The following is a 22151-nucleotide window of genomic DNA, read 5'->3' on the forward strand; positions in this document are numbered from 1 at the left end:
CGGCTGCTAAGCAGGACAGGCAGCGGCACCTGGCGGGCCGGATAAATGTCCTTGGCAGGCCGCATGTGGCCCGCGGGCCGTAGTTTGAGGACCCCTGGCCTGCTATTTTATTCTTTCTCTTTATGTGCAGCTTTCACATTACCAGTTTAAATTTATATGTAGAAAAGGAAAGAAAAATAATAGCCTTGTATGTATTTCTATCTAATGAAGTGACACATTTAAAGCCATATTTCAGAGCTATGGTCTGAACATTGTAAAAGCAGTAACAGAGTGCGTACTTCTCTCAGGGTGGCAAGTCAGGTTTAGACAACTTTAAATATAGCTCATATTTTGATAGATTTGCCAAAGTTGTGGTTCTTGGAGAACAGATCAAGTTAAGCAGTTCATTAGGGAGGAAACTTTAGTTTTGTGGGTATGCAGTTTTAGTAGTAGTCAGCCAAAAGATACATCTGCAGAATATAGGTTTTGCTTCCTTGGACTTTTCAGATTCATGGCTTCAACATGCCTCAAAAATGTAATTGATTTTTTAGCTGTGGGTTCTGTTTCTAGTTCTTTCACTAAGCATACCACCTTTTGTGTAGGGTTCCATCTAGTGGTAAAACTAATCATTGCAGACTCTAAGTAGGTTATAAAAATTATATTTTTTGAGGGGTGGTAGGGCTTATACCTTTATCACTCTTGGGATAGTGGCCTAGTATATGCATTTACATGCTGAAGCCAAAAATAAATAAATAAATACTGAAGCCATTTGCTACCTTTGTGTGCCTGCATACATAACCTAATTCTCCTGCTTCTGGCCATCTAAAACTTTTATCCCTTTTCCCCATAGATCAGTGATTTATCACAAGAACATTGCTAATATCCTAGAAGCTCCCCTCATGCCTCCTCTTAATCACTAATCCCCAAAGGTAACCATTATCCTAAAATATATGATAAATAAATCTCTGTTTTTCTTTGTAATTTTACCACTTAAGGAAGTATCTCTAAACACTATAGTTTTGTCTGTTTTTAAAAATTTGATATAAATGGCATTATATAGTAAATAGTTTCTGTGTGTGTGAGATTGCTTATCATTATATGTGAGATTCATTCATGATGGTGCATATAACTGGAATTTGTCCATTTTCATTGCTGTAAAATATGCCATTACATATGCCACAATTTTTAAACCATTCTGCTGGACATTTTGCTTCAAATTTTGGCTGTTTAGAAATTGATATTTCAGTGAACACTGTTGTTTGTGATTTTTGGTGAACATGTGGCTGCATGCTTTAGACATGGGATGGAATTGCTGGATCATACATAGGGTACACTGTTGTTTAACTTTAGTAGATAAGACCAAACAGTTTTCCTAAATAGTTGTACCAATTTATAGCCCCACTATCAGTGTAAAAGAGTTACTGTTACTTTCTTTATTCTATTTATTAAAATATATTTTTATTGATTTCAGAGAGGAAGAGAGAGGTAGAAACACCAATGAGGAGAGAGAATCATTGATTGGCCGCCTCCTCCATTCCCCCCCATGTGATCGAGCCCAAAACCTGGGCATATGCTGTGACTGGGCATTGAATGGTGAATTCCTGATTCATAGGTTGACACTCAAACACTGAGCCACTCCAGCCAGGCTGTTACTTTCTTTAAACCTTGCTAATGTCAATATCTTTAATGTTAGCCATTCTTTTAAATATTAGTATGTCATTGTTTATTTTTTAAGAATAATTCATCGATTTTTAGAGAGAGAGGAAGGGAGAGAGAGAAACATCATTGTGAAAACTCAGTATCAATCTGCTGCCTCCAGCATGTCCCCCGCCGGGAGCTGGAACCCAGGTGTGTGTCCTGACCAGGTAACAACCAGCACCCTTTCAGTGCACAGGACGATGCCCAACCAACTGAGCCACACTGGCCAGGGCATGTCATTGTTTTTTGATTTACATTTCCCTGATGTCTAATGATATTGAGTAGTTTTTTCTATGAATATTTTAGCCATTTGGCTATATTCTTTTTTATGGATTTTGTTGAGATCTCATGCCAGTTTTTCTATTGGGTCATTTTTTTTTTTTCTAACTGTTTAGTAAGGGATTCTTAGTATAATGAGGATATGAACTTCCCCCCCCCCTGTATATTTATAGTATATTGCAGGTATATTTTCATATCCTCTGTGGCTTGCTTTTTCACATTCTTAATGGTTCTTTTGATGAGTACAAGTTCTTATTTTAATGAAGTCAAATGTATGAATGTTTTCCTTTATGGTTAATATTTTTTTGTGTTATTTAAAAATTATTTACCCACCTTGAGTTTAAGAATATATTCTTCTAGCCCTAGCTGGTTTGGCTCAGTGGATAGAGCATCAGCCTGTGGACCAAAGGGTCCCGGGTTGGATTCCGGTCAAGGGCACATGCTGGGAGTTTCGGCTTGATACCCAGTAGGGGACGTGCAGCAGGCAGCCAGTCGATTCTCTTTCATCACTGATGTTTCTATCTCTCTCTTCCTCTCCCTTCCTCTCTGAAATCAGTAAAAATATATTTAAAAAAAAGAATATATTTTTCTATATTACCTTCTAATAGGTATATTGTTTTGCTGTTTACCTTTAGATCTATAATTAACTTGGAATTGATCTGTGTGTATAGTGTGAGATAGATGTCAATTTTCATTCCATAGATGTTTAAATGTCTCAGCACCACTTAGTGAAAAGGGTATCCATTCCCCACTGATTGGCAGTGCCACTTTTATCCTGAATCCAGTAAAGAAAAGTAGAAAAAAGGAAATGAAAAAGATATGAGCAGAAATTAATGAAATAACAAACGTAATAGAGGGATTCAACAAAACCTTCACAAAGCTAATAAAATTGATAAACCTCTAATAAGATTCATACATTAAGAAAGATAAATCATAAATTACCAATATCAGGAACAAAGAGGAGGCCATCACTATGGAACCTAGACACATTAAAAAGTTCCTAAGAGGATGTGATAAACAAGCTTATGCCAAAAAGTTTGAAAATTTATGTGCAATAGATAAATTCCTAGAAATACACATCTTATCAAAATTAATACAAGAAGTAGAAAATTTTAGTAGTCCTATAACACAAAATAAATTGAATATATAATTAAAAACTTCTCACAAAGAAAACTAGGCCAGATGGCTTCTTTAGCCAATTCGATCAAACATTTAAAGAAGAAATAACAACAATCTCCCATATACTTTTTCGGAAAATAGAAAAGTAAGACACCCTCTCCAACTAACTTTATAAGGCCAGCACAACCTTGATACAAAATCTATTGAAGGCAATATAAGAAAGGACATATATAAACATAGATGAAGAAACCTAAACAAACTATTAGCAAACTAAATTCAGCAATATGTAAAAATGATAATACATCATAACAGCAATGGGTTTATTCTAAAAATGCAAAATTGGTTTAACATTGGAAAATTAAATCAGTGTTATTTACCACATTCACAAAATAAAGGAGAAAAGTTATATAATCATCAATAGATATAAAAATTGATAAAATTAAGCACTGGCCCGTGTTTATGAATAAAGAAATAACCCTTATTAAACTAGGAATAAAAAGATATTGCCTGAATCTGATAGTCTTTGCCAAAATAATGGGTGGGGAAAGATACCATTTTTCAATTTGCTTTACCCTGGTATCTTCTAAAGTTGAGATTCTTTTCATGTTTATTAGTTATTTAGGTCCCCTCTTCTACTAGTATGAGTTACTTGATCATATCCTTTGACTAATTTTCTATTGAGTTGAGTGTATTTTTAAAATAAATGTTAGGCATACTTATAAATCCAGAATGCTAATCCTTTTAGCATGCAAATGTTTTTTCTCCAGTTTATGGGTTATCTTTTATTATTTTTAAAGTTTTAAATTTGTTTATTGTATTTATTATGAATGGATATGTTCACATAAATAAAAAATCCAGAAAGTACAAAAGAACATACAGTGAAAGTTTCTCTCCCACTCCTGTTCTTTCATGCAGTTCCTCTCTCCAGAGGCATTGTGACTTCATTCTTTAAGAACTTTGTTTATACTGTCATTTGTTTATAGAAATTTTAATGTATTTAAATGTATCAATCTTTTCTTTGTGGATTATGCTCTTTTTACCTTGTTTAAGAAACATTTCCTCTGCCTCATTAATTTATTCTTCTATACTGTTTTCTAAAATTTTTAAAGTTTGGCTTTCTATATTTAGATCTTTATCCTTTCTGGAATTTATTTTTTTGTATGTACGATGTGAGGTAGGGGTCACCTTTATACAATTACTTGTCCTTACATTTTTACATTATGTGATTGTTTCACCTAATACAACTTTCTGTGTGACGGGAGACTATTGTTGAATTTCATTTGTATGTTGGCAAATATAATGAACTAGCCCAGTTTTTAATTTCTGTTTTGTTCCTTCTTGCAGATGAGTGTGTAGAGTCCTAATAAGTACTGCCTTTCAGGCCCCATAATGTGCCCTTGTGTCCTGTAGCATGCCTGGAATTTGTGTAGGCTGTAATGAGGCAGGGAAAGGAGGGTTCCTTTGTTACAACAAACAAGGAGAAAGCTTTTCGCAGTCTCTTCGATTTACCAATGCCTCATCCGAAGCTTTCAGCTCTTATGTAAGAAATTTATTTTTTTTTTGAGCAAACTTAGAGTTTGTATTAAAATAAGATACTGCAGAGTAGGACGTTGTTATTGCTTAAATATAGTATTTTTTCGTTAGTCCTAGAAGTTTCTTAAATTCTTAGCCATGCTTCTTGATATTCTCAGCTTTATATTGTGGGGTCATGTATTCTGTGGAAAGGAATTAGATACATTTACTACTTAGAGGAGTCATTTTTCCTGGAAGAGTGCTAGGTGTTGTGGAAGACTTAAGTTGTGATTGTTTTTATTGTGGGAATGTTTGTATGAGTCAGGTGAATTTCAACTTTACTTGACAGATGTGATTACTTGTCCTTTCTGGCTTGTGGTCTATGAACTCATCTGTTATATAACAGATGACTGTTTATATAATAAGGAGTAGCACAAGTCATCTTCTATAATAATAAAAGGGTAATATGCTAATTAGACCAGACGAAGCTGTGGCTGCGAGGGAAGCCTGGGTCCTGGGTGCTGGAGGGAAGCCGGTGCTGGCAGCCGGGGGAAGGAAGGCCTACTCTTGCACAAATTTCGTGCATTGGGCTTCTATTTAGAAATAATTTGTAATGGGTACAAACAACTGGTGATGGCTCTGCTACAAGAGATTGAATAATACTGTTCTTATATGTAGCATATTAAAAGTAAAATGTACAGTAGTTAGGTTTTAGGAAACACAGAATAGGGAATGAATTATTTCTGAGTCAAAGGAGCTTTGCCAGGAATATAATCCAAGTAATGTAGAAAACCAGCTACGATCAGGAGCCAACGGAACATTAAAAAAGAAAAATGATTCTAGAGAGAAGAAGTGGGAGAGAGAGAGAGATAAAAGATAGAGATAGAGAGAGAGATACTGATGTGAGGATTGGTTGCCTCCTGCACGTGCCCTGACCAGGTATCAAACCTGCCACCTCGGTATGTGTCCTGACTGGGAATCAAACCCACCACCTTTTGGTGTACGGGATGGCACTCCAACCAACTTAGCCACACTGACCAGGACTTGCTGAGTATTACTCAGTGATAGAAGAGTGAAATTAGAAGCAAAATACTGTAGACGTTTTCAAGTGCCTTAGAAGAATCTGTCTGAGGAAAGGCTAGATTTAGATCATGAGTCAGAGGCATCCAGAATTGAAAGATTTTCAAATAAAACCTATTTCTGGACCTGGACAAGGCTGAATTAGTATCTATATTTTTGTGTACCTGTGCCTCACATTCTAGTGAAGCCTTTTTGGTTATGAGGAACAGAATTCAAGAGTGTTTGACTCAGTTAAAGGGAGTTGACCATAAGGAAAAACCTACCTGTGTAGAGACCCAGGAACCAAAGAACCCTATGGGTAATTGTCTTCAAATTGTCTATGACACTATTTAGATTTAGTTTTAAGTCTTCAATAGAATCATCATGCTTACTGTTACATGGTTCCTGTGACAGTAAGCATGATTAACCTGAATGTGGTTGTTGGTAGCAATTGATCACTGCATGGTAAATACCGTCTAGTAGTGGCTGTGTTCCCAAGAGGGACTTAATTTGATGATTACCCATTGCTCTGTTAGGGGGAACAGCTGCAGGTCTGATGTTTTACAAGTATTTAACAGTAATCATTCAGGGCTTGACTGTTTTAATAAGGAAATGTGGTCTATGTGACTAGCAATTCTAGTATATTATTACATTTGGGAGGCTGTAAGGATCTGTATCTTCCTATGGTATATGCCTGAAATTAAGAGGCAAATTCAGGTTACATAATAGAGGCTATCTAGTCTCTTTTCTTTTTAAAAATTATTATTTTAAATATATTTTTATTGATTTCAGAGAGAAGAAGGGAGAGGGAGAGATAGAAACATCAATGATGAGAGAGAATCATCGATCTGGCTGCTTCCTGCACACTCCTTACTCATGTGCCCTGACCGGGAATCGGACCGTGATCTCCTGGTTCATGGGTTGACGCACAACCACCGAGCCACATGTCTTTTCCTTAAACTAAATTCCTAAGTATCTAGGTGGGTATGACTTAAACAGCAACAAGTTCAAATTGTCTTCTTTTGTACAGTGACCAGATTAAGGATAAGGTTTTTCAAAAGACCAATGTGTAGATTAAACCACAGAAAGTGAATAACTGTGTGGTTGAGAGGGCATGAGAAACATGAAAATGATCTAGGCTCACCCCAAGATTCTTCTGTTTCATTTTTTTCAGTGATGCCATCTGCAATTTTGTTATCTGCAATGACTCTTCCCTTCGAGGTCAGCCCATTATCTTCAATCCTGACTTTTTTGTCGAAAAACTCCGTCATGAGAAACCTGAGGTGTTCACTGAGTTGGTGGTCAGCAATATCACAAGGCTCATTGATTTACCTGGAACTGAATTGGCTCAGCTGATGGGAGAAGTGGAACTTAAGTTGCCTGGTGGGGCTGGCCCAGCGACAGGATTCTTCCGGTCTCTAATGTCTATCAAGCGAAAGGGTAGGAGATGTGTTTGGGAAGGGTGCTTTTTGGGCTTCATTCTTGGCATCTGTATGTTCATTGAGGAGTTGCTAATACCATAAAACAATTTTTTTTTTTCATTTTCATAAGAAGTAAAACAATAAAAATTATTTTAAAAGTCTAGATAAATTAAAGCCAAATATATGTCAGTCCCTGAGAGGTGACATAATTAGTTTAGGTATTTATCAGGGACACCTTGATTTTCATTCCTTATTAATACTGTACTAAAATAATGTTTAAAATAAGATAAAGTTTATAGCGAGAGAGTACAGTATAGACAGTTTGAGCATTTTTTAATTGCAGTTGTTAGTTCCCAGATGTTTTAACAGCTGTAAGTGCGCCTGAAAATGCACCAGGAAATGCAATCAAAACAACTCTCAATCAACTCTGCAAGTTTAACATTAGATTGTAGGTTTCTTAAATTGAACGCTTCAATGGAATGCTTTGAAAAGGAAAATAAAAATATCTATGACTCACCCCAAAACAGCCTTCCCAGAAAATACAGTGCTGCTTAAGAAAAAAAAAAAAAAAAAAAAAAAAAAAATATATATATATATATATATATATATATATATATATATATATAATTTATTTCAGAGAGCAAGGGAGAGGATTAGAGAGAGATAGAAACATCAATGATAAGAAAGAATCATTGATTGGCTGCTTCCTGCACATCCCCCCATCGGGGATTGAGCCCATAACTGGGGCATGTGCCCCGACTGGGAATCGAACTTTGACGCTCAGTCACTGAGTTACGCCAGCTGGGCTACAGTGCTGCTTTTGATAAAATATTAAAGAGGTACTATCTTATTTTATTTTTAAAATATATTTTTTATTGATTTTTTTTTTTTTTTTTTACAGAGAGGAAGGGAGAGGGATAGAGAGTTAGAAACATTGATGAGAGAAACATCGATCTGCTGCCTCCTGCACACCCCCCACTGGGGATGTGCCTGCAGCTAAGGTATGTGCCCTTGACCAGAATCGAACCTGGGACCCTTCAGTTCGCAGGCCAACGCTCTACCCACTGAGCCAGACCAGTCAGGGCATATCTTATTTTATTAAATATAAGGAAATAATTAAGTTAGCAAAAAGTTTAAACATTATAATCTGACCCTGTATCCACTCTAGTGAATAATCTGTCATGCTTTGACAATTATGGCTCTAAATTCTATTATTATTTTTTTTTAAATTAAATATCAACATTTTAGGTATTGTTACTTTGTCTTCAAGAAACCTACAATCTAATGTTAAACTTGCAGAGTTGATTGAGAGTTGTTTTGATTGCATTTCCTGATGCATTTTCAGGTGCACTTCCAGCTCTTAAAAGATTTTTTTCTTTTAAATATATTTTTATTGATTTCAGAGACGAAGGGAGAGGGAGAGAGATAGAAACATCAATGAGAGAGAATCATTAATCGGCTGCCTCCTGCACACCCCTTACTGGGGATCGAGCCCGCAAACCGGGCATGTGCCCTTGGCCAGAATCGAACCTGGGACCCTTTAGTCCACAGGCGGATGCTCTGTCCACTGAGTCAAACCAGCAAGGGCCAGCTCTTAAGATTTTTGTTTACTGACCTTGTGAAAGCCTTTGCTGAACTGTGACATCGGATGCTTGAGTGGTTTTCAGAATGCTGATTTTTGTACTATTTGTGGAAAATATAGTCCTGTGTTATTGTTTCTTTTCTTTTCTTTTCTTTTCTTTTCTTTTCTTTTCTTTTCTTTTCTTTTCTTTTCTTTTCTTTTCTTTTCTTTCCTTTTCTTTCCTTTTTTTTTTTTTTTAGAAAAAGGAGTAGTATTTGGATCCCCACTGACAGAGGAAGGCATTGCTCAGATATACCAGCTAATTGAATATCTACACAAAAGTAAGACTACTTAAAATTTTGTTGTTCTTTGTTAATGAAGAATTGCCTGCTTTCTATTGAGAGCTGACACCCTTGAGTTAGTAGGTGCCAATTAACCATCTATAAAGACACTGATAATCAGTGATAATTTCAGGTGGCATGTTTCTAAATATATTCTGTTTTAAATTTCACTTCATATATTGATTTGTTTTTTGTTTTCAAAGATGTATATAAATTAGCTCGTGTCAATCACATCTTTCCCTTGACTCAGAGAGAGTTTTTTCTGGAAAAATACATTGTCCCTAGAGAATCATAACATTTACTCAAGGGAGAATGACTTATCACCAAAAATACTTTTATCTTTAGGATTATATAATTAAAATACATTATTTACTTAATTCCCATTTTCTTTTTTAGTAGTCATGCTGGTTATGTCATTCCTCTAAGTGCTTGGCAGAGCTGAGTGTATGTGAAATGTGTGGCATTTTATGACCCTTTGATAAATTCAATGCAAACACTGTGCTAGGAGCTAGAGCAGAGGTTAGGCAGCCTACTGGCTTGAGTCATCTACATTCATGTTTTGTTTTTAGTTGGCAAAGGATTAAATTAAAAATGAAATTAGTTATCAGTGTTTTAAAATGGGCAAAGTCTAAGTTTGCAATTTCCTGGGATGATAGGAAGGTCTAGGATCCTTGGGCCCTGTTGCCACTTTGACACAATCAGCTAGAGCACAAGTATGTGCTCTCCAGTTCGATATGGTTCCTGTTCATTCATTTACTGTTGCCTGCCTGGCCCTGTCTCCTTGATTAGGGAGTTATCTATATATATAAAAGCTTAAGCGACCATTACGACCGGTTGACTGACCAGTTGCTATGATGTGCACTGACCACCAGGGGGCAGACGCTCAATGCAGGAGCTGCCCCCTGGTGGTCAGTGCGCTCCCAGAGCGGGAGCATTGCTCAGCTGACCTGCGTGACCTGGATCCCCGCAGGCCCCACTGAGGGACCCCACCGGTGCACAAATCTGTGCACTGGGCCTCTAGTATGAAGATAAATATGTACCCAAGCTGAAAACTTGAACTCTCAGGCTTCTTCCCATCAAATCAAAACTATACGTCCCCTCTTTTTTTATCGCTTGAGATTAGTTTAGAACCTAGTTGGGAGGGAAGCATAGTTTAGTTGGGATGATGCGAAGGTTTCAGGAATCTTAGACTGAAAGGTGATCTGACAGGTTAGAGTTCCAATTCCAGAGGCAACACAGAGACTTTAGATTCATTCTGTGCTGGGAAACTGTTTATAGGAGCAATAAACCTCCACAGATGAACTTGGCCCCTTCAAACAAACTCTCAGATGGAAAAGGAAAGGGGCCTTCAGGGAGATTTGGCTTTTCTTCCAACTTGTTTTTTGAGCTCATTTCTATTGTTTAGATTAAATTCAGTCTTCAGATGTGTCTCAAGACGTTGAATGACTCCTGAGTGGACCAACTCTTTTTTTTTTTTTTGTAGATGAAAAGGGTGGAAATTTATTGGAAACAAGTACAGACTCCTATGTAGGGAGGGGGTCTCAAAGTGGGTAACCCACCAAGCTCCTCTTTGCTAAGGTTTATATGGACCAACTCTTAGTCCAGGAGATCTCCAGGTCCTCAGGGATGCTCATATTTGTCTCCACAGGGGCTAGTGGGTTCTACATTACTCTGGGAAAAAAAGCAAAAACCTTCCTCAAGGTCTTTGTAAAGAGCCTTTCAAGTGTAAAGTAGCCTTTTAGATCACTTATTTTAATCATACTTTCTCTTTCTGTCTCCTTTTTGTATGTCCTCTATTTTCTTTCATGCTAAACAGACTTACGAGTGGAAGGTTTGTTTAGAATACCAGGGAATAGTGTCCGGCAGCAGATTTTAAGGGATGCTCTCAATAATGGAACTGATATTGATTTGGAATCAGGGGAGTTTCACTCAAATGACGTTGCTACCTTGCTGAAGATGTTTCTAGGAGAGTTACCTGAGCCCCTGCTGACCCATAAACATTTCCATGCACACCTCAAAATTGCTGGTGAGTATAAGAGGGGAGGAGATGTAAGTATATTTCTTTCAATTTAGTAAAGTCCTTTGGAATTTTCTATTGTTTGTAATCCACAGCAATACTTTTAGAAAAAAAAAAGAAAAAAAGAAAGACAGGAAGGGAGGGAAAAACAACAATAAAGCCCCCACTTTTGTTAAAATTGGTTAAAACTTCATGGTATTTTTGGACTTCTGGGCACTCATAAGTTTTGGCCAGCTAAGTTTAATTTAATCAAATGTTTCTTTTTTTTTAAATTTCTTTATTGATTAAGGTATTACATATGTGTCCTTATTCCCCCATTACCCCTCACCTCCCATTCATGCCCCCACCCCCCTGTTGTCTGTGTCCATTGATTAGGCTTATATGCATGCATATAAGTCCTTTGGTTGATCTCTTCCCCTTACCCCCACCTTCCCCTACCTTCCCTGAGGTTTGACATTCTGATTGATGTTTCTCTGTCTCTGGATCTATTTTTGTTCATCAGTTTATGTTGTTCATTATATTCCACAAATGCGTGAGATCATGTGATATTTATCTTTCTCTGCCTGGTTTATTTCACTTAGCATAATGCTCTCCATCTCCATCCATATTGTTGCAAATGGTAAGAACTCCTTTTTTACCACAGCATAGTATTGCATTATGTAGATGTACTGCAGTTTTCTAATCCACTCATCTGCTGATGGGCACTTAGGCTGTTTCCAAATCTTAGCTATGGTAAATTGTGCTGCTATGAACATAGGGGTGCATATATCCTTTCTGATTCGTGTTTCTAGTTTCTTGGGATATATTCCTAGAAGTGGGATCACTGGGTCAAATGGGAGCTCCATTTTTAGTTTTTTGAGGAAACTCCATACTGTTCTCCACAGTGGCTGCACCAGTCTGCATTCCCACCAGTAGTGCATGAGGGTTCCTTTTTCTCCGCATCCTCCCTAGCACTTGTCATTTGTTGACTTGTTGATAATAGCCATTCTGACAGGTGTGAGATGGTACCGCATTGTTGTTTTGATTTGCATCTCTCTGATGATTAGTGACTTTGAGCAGGTTTTCATATGTCTCTTGGCCTTCCTTAGATCAGTTGCCCATTTTTTGATTGGGTTGTTTTATCTTCTTTTTGTTAAGCTGCATGAGTTCCCTGTAAATGTTGGAGATTAAACTCTTATCGTTGATATCATTGGCAAATATGTTCTCCCATGCAGTGGGCTTTCTTGTTGTTTTATTGATGGTTTCCTTTGCTGTGCAAAAGCTTTTTATTTTGATGTAGTCCCATTTGTTTATTTTCTCTTAAGTTTCCATTGCCCTAGGAGCAGTATCAGTGAAGAAATTGCTTTGGCATATGTCAGAGATTTTTCTGCCTGTGGATTCCTGTAGTATTTTTATGGTTTCCTGTCGTATGTTTAAGTCCTTGATCCATTTTGAGTTTATTTTTGTGTATGGTGTAAGTTGGTGGTCTAGTTTCATTTTTTTGCATGTATCTGTCCAATTTTCCCAGTACCATTTATTGAAGAGACTGTCTTGACTCCATTGTATGTTCATGCCACCTTTGTCAAATATTAATTGAGCATAGTGATTTGAGTTGATTTCTGGGTTCTCTCTTCTATTCCATTGCTCTATATGTCTGTTCTTGTGCCAGTACCAGGCAGTTTTGAGAACAGTGGCTTTGTAATACAGCTTGATATCTGGTATTGAGAGCCCACCTACTTTGTTCTTCTTTCTCAGGATTGCTGTACCTATTCAGGGTGTTTTTTTTTTTTTTAATAAATTAGTTTCTTTGAACATAAAATCGGGGTTTATTTTTTTTTTTTTTATTCTTCAGGGATCCTAGCATAGTGCTTTGAATATTTCAGTTGCTCAATAAATGTATGCTTGCCCTGGCTGGTGTGGCTCAGTTGCTTAGGTGCCTTCTCATGCACCAAAGGGTTGCAGGTTTGATTCTGGTCAGGGCACATGCCTGCATTATGGACTCAATCCCTGGTAGGGGGTGTTTGGGAGGCAGCTGGTGAATGTTTCCCTTTCACATTGATGTTTTTTCTCTCTCTCCCTCTCCCTTCCTCCTTCTGAAATCAATAGAAACATATTTAGAAAAAAACAAAACCTTTATAAATAAATAAATAAACACATGCTTTTCATTTGATTAATTTACATTCCTGAGATGGTTATAGGTTTGGTACATTTGCCTTGGTTTGAGGCTTTAGCTAAGTATTATTATGCCTCAATTAAGATCATCTCTACTCTTGGAAGTTTTTTTTATTTTTCCCAAGGCACATGCCCCTGACCGGAACCGAACTCGGGACCCTTCAGTCCGCAGGCCGACGCTCCATCCACTGAGCCAAACCGGCTTCGGCTTTCCCTAGGATTTTAAAAAAATTGAATTTATGGGGCCACATTGGTTAATAAACTTATATAGGTTCCAGGTGTATATTATATTGTGTGTTCACCATCCCAAGTAAATTTGTTTTTTAAAAATAATTTTATTTGCTGCCTAAATACTAGTTAATACTTTCACATTGTTCATATTCAAAGTGTTCAAAAGCGTATACAGTGAAAAGACTCTATTCCACCCTTGTTCCCCAGCACCTGGTTTTTCTTTGCAGAGGCAACCAGTGCTATGATTGCTAATATATCCTTCCAGAGATATTTTATACACTTACAAATACTTAGATATATTCATTTTTTCTTTTTTTTTATGTAATGGTAGGGTATTATATACATGGTTATTTTTTTTACTTACTATATCTTGGAGAATGTTCCATTTTCAGCTCATAAATAGTTTTCTCATTCTCCTTTATGCCTGAGTGGTAGGGAATTCATTCTTCAGTTGCACAGCTGTAATGCTTCTATAATTTAATGCCCTTGAGCATTTTTCTCTTTCTTCTAATTTTTTTTAAATCCTCACCTGAGAATATATTTTTAATTGATTTTTAGAGAAAGAGGAAGAGAGAGAGAGAGAAACATTGATGTGTTAGAGAAAAATTAGTTGCTTCTCATAAGTGTCCCAACCAGGGATTGAACCTGCCACCTAGGTATGTGCCCTAGTTGGGAACCCATGACCTTTTGGTGTATGGGATGACACTCGATAAACTGAGCTATCCAGAAAGGACTAATTTTTATTTTTTTATTGAATGGAATGCTTCATGAATTTGTGTATTATCCTTCTGTAGGGGCCATGCTAATATTCTCTGTATCATTACAATTTTAGTATATGTGCTGCCAAAGTGAGCACCCCTTCTAATTTTAAGAAAAATAAATAAAAGATTTTTTCTTTTGAATAATTTTTACTACTTAAAAGAAAACTAAGTTTAAATTTCTAAAATCGAATAAGATTAGGTTTTTTATATTTTTTTACCTTTTAAAAATATATTTTTATTGATTTCAGAGAGGAAGGGAGAGGGAGAGAGAGAGAAACTTCTGTGATAAGGGAGAATCACTGATTGCCCCCCCGCCCCAACCCGGCATGCACCTTGACCGGGAATCAAACCGTGACCTCCTGGTTCATAGGTTGACACCCAACCACTGAGCACACCGGTGGGGCAAGATTAGATTAAAAAAAAAGATTTTTTATTGATTTTTAGAGAACGATGAAGGAAGGAGAGAGAGAGAAACATTGATGTGAGAGCAAAACATTGATCTGCTGTCTCCTACATGGCCCCCTACCCAGGATCCAGCCTGAAACCCGGGCATGTGCCCTGACTGGGAATCAAACCAGCAACCTTTCAGTGCAATGGGAGGATGCCCAACCAACTCAGCCATACTGACCAGGGCAGATTAGATTTTTTTAGCATTATCAGTAACAACCCAGATGATACAAATGAGAAAATATTACTAGATTATTATATAACTTTACAATTATTTTGGAGAGAAAATTGTTGCATCTTTGAAAAAGATATGGAAAATATCCATGTTTTTTTTTATAAGGGTAACACGAAGAATGCTTTTTCTGTTTGTTTTCCCATTGAGTTAACTTAGTACAATATTTAAAATCCTCCCCTTCACCACCCCATGATTCACTGTTCTTTGAGGTCATATTGAGGTGTGGCGCAGTTGCAGCATTTGCTATGCCTTGCTCATAACTGGAAGGGATTTTTGTTTTCAACTTCATATTAACAGGGAATAGTTTCTAGAAATATTATCTTTGTTTCCTAAACCTGGAGTTATTGCAGTTCAACAGCTTAAACAACACATTGTAACCATTTTCAGGTCTATGTGAATTATATGCAAATAGTTATCTGTATCTTTTGAAATTCTCATTACCCAGGGTTTTTATTGATAACCTGTGTAGTCCGTTAGGGGAGAAACAATCATTCTGACTCCATGAGGACCTGCCTGGATTATCCTGTTATCAGAGCATAATTCATCCTCATATTTCTTTTAGCAATAAAATATCTGAGTGAGGAAAAGTGAAGGGGGTGGAATTATTAAAGGTATATGTGGACATATTTTTATTTCTCTTGGGTGTATACCTAGGAGTGGAATCACTGGGCCATATGGTAAATCTATGTTTAACTTTTTGAGGAACTACCTAACTATTTTCCAAAGTGGACGTACCATTTTACATTCTCACCAGCAGTGTAAAAAGGGCCCTTTCTCAGCATTCTTGTTAACACTTGTTATTGTCAGTCCTTTTTATTATAGCCATACTAGTGGGTATGAAGTAGTATCTCATTATGGTTTTGATTTACATATCCCTGATAGCTAATGATACTGAGTGCACAAATGCTTATTAGCCATTTATATATCTTCTCTGGAGGAATATTTATTCAAGTCTTTTGCCCATTTTTGATTGGGTTTTTCTTTTTTATTATTCAGTTGTATTGACATTGTTTTATTATATTTTGCTATAATCTCTGGTTATGCCTAATTCTTTTTTTCTTCTTTCTTTGATTAGAGTTGAGGGGAGGATAATAGTAGGAACATTTTCCCCCCCTCTTGCTTGTATTTCCTTCCTACTTGCAATCATCTCTTTTGTCCTCAAGATTTGATGCAGTTTGATGATAAAGGAAACAAGACCGATAGACCAGATAAGGAGCGGCAAATTGAAGCTCTTCAGTTGCTCTTCCTCATTCTCCCTCCACCCAATCGTAACTTGCTGAAGTTACTGCTCGATCTCCTGTACCAGACAGCAAAGAAACAAGACAAGAATAAGATGTCTGCCTATAACCTTGCCCTTATGTTTGCACCCCATGTCCTGTGGCCAAAAAATGTGAGTGTTGAGGGGAAGAGCAAAGACTGCTCGGTATTCTTGGGCTGGGCCTTATCCTGTGACTGTACCTTAGTGAGGTTATCAAGGGTCCAAGGTCTATCCTTCTGTTTAACAAGTTTAGGAGCTTACTTTATTAGTTAATTTAAGAGTCATCAGACCTTCCCTGGCCGGTTTGGATCAGTGGATAGAGCGGTGGCCCGAGGACTGAAGGGTCCTGGGTTCGATTCTGGTTGGGGGCACGTACCTTGGTTGCAGGCTTAATCGGGCCACGGGGGCATCCAATGGTTCTCTTTCTCTGACTCTCCCCCTCCCTTCCACTCTTTCTAAAAATAATGGAAAAATATCCTTGGATGAGGATTAATAACAACAAAAAAAGTCATTAGACCTGAAGAGGCCAATTTCTGTTAACCTCACTTATAAATCAATCTCTGATAAACCTGAATGGCAACGTATTAGTGGGAACTCAGTGGGATTATTGCTACTAAATAAACAAGAATACTCATTTTGGTGGGTCAGTCTGAATTCCTTCTTAACGTGAAAGCCATCTTGGGAAACCAAATTGATTCCTGAAGATTACATGGTATAAATTTAGAATAGAGTTGTTTGATCTTCAGGATAATGTCACTAAGCTTTTAGATAAAATGACACATAGAACAATCCTGCCTTATCCTAACTTTTCTATTTCCTGTAGATATTCTCTCCTTGGATAAAGCTGAATGTGCTTCTTATTACTGATAACATGGCTTTCTCAGTGACCTGCATGAGAAATAAATTATCAAAAGTCTTTTGAACTCATTCTTGATCTGGAGGTACATAGGTTCATATTCCTGTCCATTCATACAGGTTTTACTGTATGACGGAATTGGGAGGCAGGATACCTGGGTTGGAAGCTATAAACCAGCTGTGACCTGTATCCCCTTTTTTAAAAAAATCCTCATCCAAGGATATTTTTCCCATTGATCTTTAGAGACTGGAAGGGAGGGAGGAGGGCAGAAAGGGAGAGAGAGATAGAGACGGGGCGGGGGGGGGGGGAAAGAGGGGAAGAAAGAGGAACATCGATGTGAGAGAGACATAGCGACTAGTTGCCTCTGGTATGTGCCCTGATGGGGGTCCGGGGATCGAACCTGGAACTGAAGTACCTGCCCTTGACCGGGAATTGAACCTGAGACCCTGCAGTCTGAGGGCCGATGCTCTCTCACTGACCAAACCTGACCAGGGTGTGGCCTGTATTCTTTATGTTTTCTATGCTTAGGCTCCTCTTCTGTAAACTGGTCATAATAGTATCTTTCCCACTTATCTGACAAGGCAGTTGGAAAGATAATATAAATAGATGGATATGGTGACTTATAAAATATTTTGGGGAGCCCTAACTGGTTTGGCTCAGTGGATAGAGCGTCGGCCTGCAGACTGAAGGGTCCCGGGTTCGATTCCAGTCAAGGGCATGTACCTTGGTTGCGGGCACATCCCCGGTGGAGGGTGTGCAAGAGGCAGCTGATCGATGTTTCTCTCTCATCGATGTTTCTGTCTATCTCTCTCCCTTCCTCTCTGTAAAAAATCAATAAAATATATTTAAAAAAATAAAATATTTTGGGGATATAAGAAATGAGAAAAGAAAGATAAAGGAGAGGTTATGTGGTACATTTTACCTAACAGGTAACTAGTGAAAAAAAATAATATAAAGTTCCGGTCCTGGAAGGGCCTTTCCTCAGAGAAAGGTTGGTCGGGAGTGGAGATGAGTGTGGAAGGATGGTTGGGTGATGAGAAGAAAAGGACACACCAACATTTGTCCATATTAAGGATTTTAGAATCAGCTGAGACTGTGGAAAAGGAGTAATCTGTGCTTATAAAGAGATTTAAGACGTCTTGCTAAAAGCAAAAATTAACTAATAAAGATACATGTTGAAGATGAGGGCTTTGGGATAGTAGAGATGCTGAAGTGCGTAAAAAAGAGGCAGGAGAGCCTGGCCGGTGTGGCTCAGTGGTTGAATGTCAACCCATGAACCAGGAGATCACAGTTTGGTTCCCAGTCAGGGCACATGCCCAGGTTGCAGGCTCGATCCCCAGTAGACGTGTAGGAGGCAGCCGATCCATGATTCTCTCTCATCATTGACGTTTCTGTCTCTCCCTTCCTCTCTCTGAAATCAATAAAAACATTAAAAAAAAAAAAAGCAGGGGAAACAAGAGAAGAGAATCAATGACAATTTGTATTTTCAAGAAACAGATGTCACGTTTGGTATCAATTAGTAGTGACAGTTCTCTTTTGTCTCTGGAGAAGCTCCTTTCTCTGAAGGGGCTATGGTGGTTGGTACAGATTCTGTTCTTCCTGACCCTTCTCCCAGACTAGATCTTCTTTAGCAACTCTGTTTGCATGTCTCATTCTCAAGCAGAATTAGGAAATGAAGATTGGTTCCCAAGGATTTCTTGGTTCTTCCTAGATTATGTCATTCCAGTGGAAATCTGCTGAACCAAAAAGCCTTTCCAGAATGAAACATTGTATTAGGGGCACCTTTGTTAGGGACGGAAACTATCATGCCTTTGAAAGAATAAGCTTGTTGGTAAGTAAGTGGAGTATCTGCCTTCTATTTCCCAGTTTGTAATCCCCTTTTTTTGTTTCTTTTTCCTGAATAGGTCACTGCAAATGACCTTCAAGAGAATATCACAAAGTTAAACAGTGGGATGGCTTTTATGATTAAACACTCCCAGAAACTTTTTAAGGTAGGTAAGGGGTGGGAGTAGGTGGTAAAAGACAAAGAGGATGGAGCAAGGTAGGATCCTTAGCAGGGCTGTTAAGGTGATGATAACCAGTTAAGAAAGGCCCTGGGACTGGAAAGCAGATGATACAGTAGCAAAACCCGGAGGGAACAACCAAGGTGGGGAGGATAGGAAGGTACCTGGAGGCTGAGCAGAGCTTTGCCCTTCAGGAAAAGCAGCATATGTTGGCCGCTTAGTTTCATCCTCCCTGTTTCCTTCCAGTAGGATTTTGAGGGTCTGACAGCCTTCTTTCATTTTGTACTCTGTCCATTTTAGTCTAAACTAGCAGTGTTTCTGCCAACATAATTTTCTCAAGAACTTTGTGGGTCTTCCGTGGATTTCAGTGGGATTCACTCCATTGGACAGAAGCCACTTATGTAAATCTTTTGAAGATAAACCCTTTTCTACTTGAGAAGGCTAGGGACATGACCTTTAAGCTTCCTAGAAGGCCCTCTGGTTTGATTGAGAGGATCTGTGAGGCACACCTTTACTCTCTTGAAAGGGCTGTTTGTGTGACTGGATAGTCTGACCTTTTGATATTTATAAGATTTTATAAGTAAAGGTTGCAGTCACATCCTTGGCCTTTTCTGATAGTGAATTTCTTGTCCTCTGGAAAGGCTGAGAATTTTTAAGACTGCCCAGTTCTGTTTTCTTTTCTTCAAATTTTTTATTGTGGTAAAATACACATAACAAAATTTATCATCTTGACCATGTTCAGTGGCATTAATTTGTTGTTGGTTTTCTAAAACTTAAAAAAAAATTGATCTTTATGGTTGAAAGTATTACAGATGTCCTCTTTGTTTCCCCCTTTGGCATTAATTTTTGATAAGTGTCCAAACTTGCAGAAACTTTTTATAAGAGTTTATTTGAACCAAAATGAAGACATGTGCCGAGGAGCAAGATCTCAAATGCTCCAGAGAATAACTGTTGCAGCTTCTTTTGTATGTTTGAAATTCAGGAGGGAAAGTGAGGAAGATTACACGGAGGTAGGGAAAAAGCAAGGTGGGGATTGGATTACAGGATAGTTAACAGGATTATATGCTTTTTTGAGGGTTACCCCTAGGGAGGGGTATTACTTCTGGAATTTCAAAGGTGTGTTAACCTAGATGCACAAGACCAATGGACAGGGCTTGCATAAAAACCTCTCCCTAAAGAAGATATAGGCCTTGGTTGTGACTACCCACCATGACCTGCCCAGTTAGAAGTTTATGATCAGATCACCCTGTGTGGTTACTTTCATAGAATTCCTGTTTTTCGCCACAAATTACATACATATTGTTGGGCAATGATTGCTACCATCCATCTCCAGAACTCTTCATTTTTCAAAATTGAAACTATATACTTGTACTTTACTGTGAAGGATTTTTTTTTTAATCCTCACCCGAGGGTATTTTTCGAGGGAGTGGAAGAGAGAGGGAAAGACAGAGAAATATCAATGTGAGAGAAACACATTGATTGGTTGCCTCCTGCCTGCACCCCGACCAGGGCCTGGGCCAGGGAGGAGCCTGCAACCAAGGTACCTGGCCTTGACCGGAATCAAACCCGGGACTCTTCAGTCCACATGTTGATGCTCTATCCACTGAGCCAAACTGGCTAGGGCTGAAGGATTTTTTTTTAAAGTGACTTAACACAACACAAATGTATTATTTTAATGGTTACATAGAAGTCTGACCTGAGTCTCACTGGGCTAAAATCAAGGTGTTGGCTACATTCCTTTGTGGTTGTTCCCGAGAGACTGTTTCCTTGCCTCCCCTCTCTCCCTAGAGATTGCCCACATTCCTTGGCTCATGGTCCCCTTCCTCTGTCTTCAAGACTACCATGTGGCATCTCTCTGACCATTCTTCCCTATTCATACTTCTTTCTGACCACATCTGGGAAAGGATCTCTACTTTTAAGGGCCCAGGTGATTATGTTGGACTCACCCTGACTAACCTAGGATAAGCTTTCTACTTCAAGGTCCTTAACTTAATCACACCAGCAAAGTCCGTTTTTGCCACGTAAGATAACAAATCCCTGTGAAGCATTTTGAGAGTACAGATTGTACAAACCTTAGAGATAAAACTAGAGTACAATTTCCTAGATGTAGTTCAGCTTGGTACAAATTCTAATGATTAGACTCTTTAAAATATCCTCAGTTTTTACTCTATTTTTCTTCTCTTCCATGGATTCTTTTTTCAGCTTCTCATCCTTGGGGTTTTCATCCTTGTTTGCTACTTTAGCTTTGTTTCCAGGCTAGTGTGAGCACTGTTTGAGTCTTTGTTGATCACTAAAGGAGAAAATAAAAAAGGCTTTGGAGATTTATCTTGGAGATTTAGGTCTCGTCTCTTTCAGTTTGGGCCAGAACTGGAGTCCTTGTGGGCACCTGCTTTACCATTTTGGCTGATTATGTTCTTCCCTGAGCTTTTCCTCTGGATGAAAAATGGTGGTTGGTTTGCGTGCTCTGTCACTTACTCTGAGGTAGTGTTTAAACTCCAGATTTGTGCTGTGCTTTGTTGTGTCTTCTTGCCCTCGGGCTCCTTTGTGTGCATTTTTCTCCTCCTCAGTCCTCATATCCTGTGTTGTTGCCTCATTCTGTGTTCTTTGTATTTTCCCCCCTGCTCTACCATTTTTCTAAAATTCCTCTTAGCTGTTTGTAGTTCTGTCCTCTGTTGTCTGACCCAGTATGATTTGATCTCTCTCCAACATGAGTCATCATGGACTTATATATACAGTTAAGGCCAATTTTCACTTTATTTGGGAAGTCCTTCTTTTCCTGTGGATTGTAAAATACTTAAGACTCAGATTTTTATTTAAAGCAGTCCGTCTCTGGCTCCCTTTCTGGATATCCCTTCAGCTATATTATCTTTTTGGGGCAGACTTTTTGTTTATTTGGTTTTGTTTGTTTCTGGCATAAAACATCCCCAGCTTCCTTGGCTGGGTAGCTCAGTTGGTTAGAGCATTGTACCAATACGCCAAAGTTGTGGGTTCAATCTCCAGTCAGGACATGTATAAGAAGCAACCAATGGATGCATAAATATGTGGAACAACAAATTGATGTTTCTCTTTCTGTCTCTCTCCATTTTCCTCTCTCTCTCTCTCTCTCTCTCTCTCAAATCAATCAATCAACCTATAAAAATAAAAATAAAATAAAATGGCCCCAGCTCACTCTTTTCTTGCTTTGCCCTGGGCCTGAAATCAATAATTTTCTCCAAGGAGCCTG

At 38.2% G+C, this 22151-nt stretch overlaps 1 protein-coding gene across 2 annotated transcripts in view; it reads left to right on the plus strand.

Annotated features, from left to right (window-relative positions):
* The window catches only part of ARHGAP19 (Rho GTPase activating protein 19), a 48517-nt gene that overhangs the window by 4859 nt on the left and 21507 nt on the right, over positions 1 to 22151 (plus strand). The window contains exons 1-6 of one of the 2 annotated variants that reach the window (XM_080640507.1): positions 4549 to 4615; positions 6821 to 7086; positions 8889 to 8969; positions 10786 to 10995; positions 15975 to 16201; positions 18830 to 18916. In XM_080640507.1, the coding sequence (XP_080496633.1) occupies positions 4587 to 4615; positions 6821 to 7086; positions 8889 to 8969; positions 10786 to 10995; positions 15975 to 16201; positions 18830 to 18916 (900 nt within the window). In that variant the 5' untranslated portion in view covers positions 4549 to 4586. Of the gene's footprint in view, positions 1 to 4548; positions 4616 to 6820; positions 7087 to 8888; positions 8970 to 10785; positions 10996 to 15974; positions 16202 to 18829; positions 18917 to 22151 lie in introns of those variants that run through there. The other variant, XM_080640506.1, reaches the window with a different exon arrangement.

Source organism: Plecotus auritus (genome assembly GCF_963455305.1).
Source record: "Plecotus auritus genome assembly, chromosome: 9".
NCBI lineage: Eukaryota > Metazoa > Chordata > Mammalia > Chiroptera > Vespertilionidae > Plecotus > Plecotus auritus.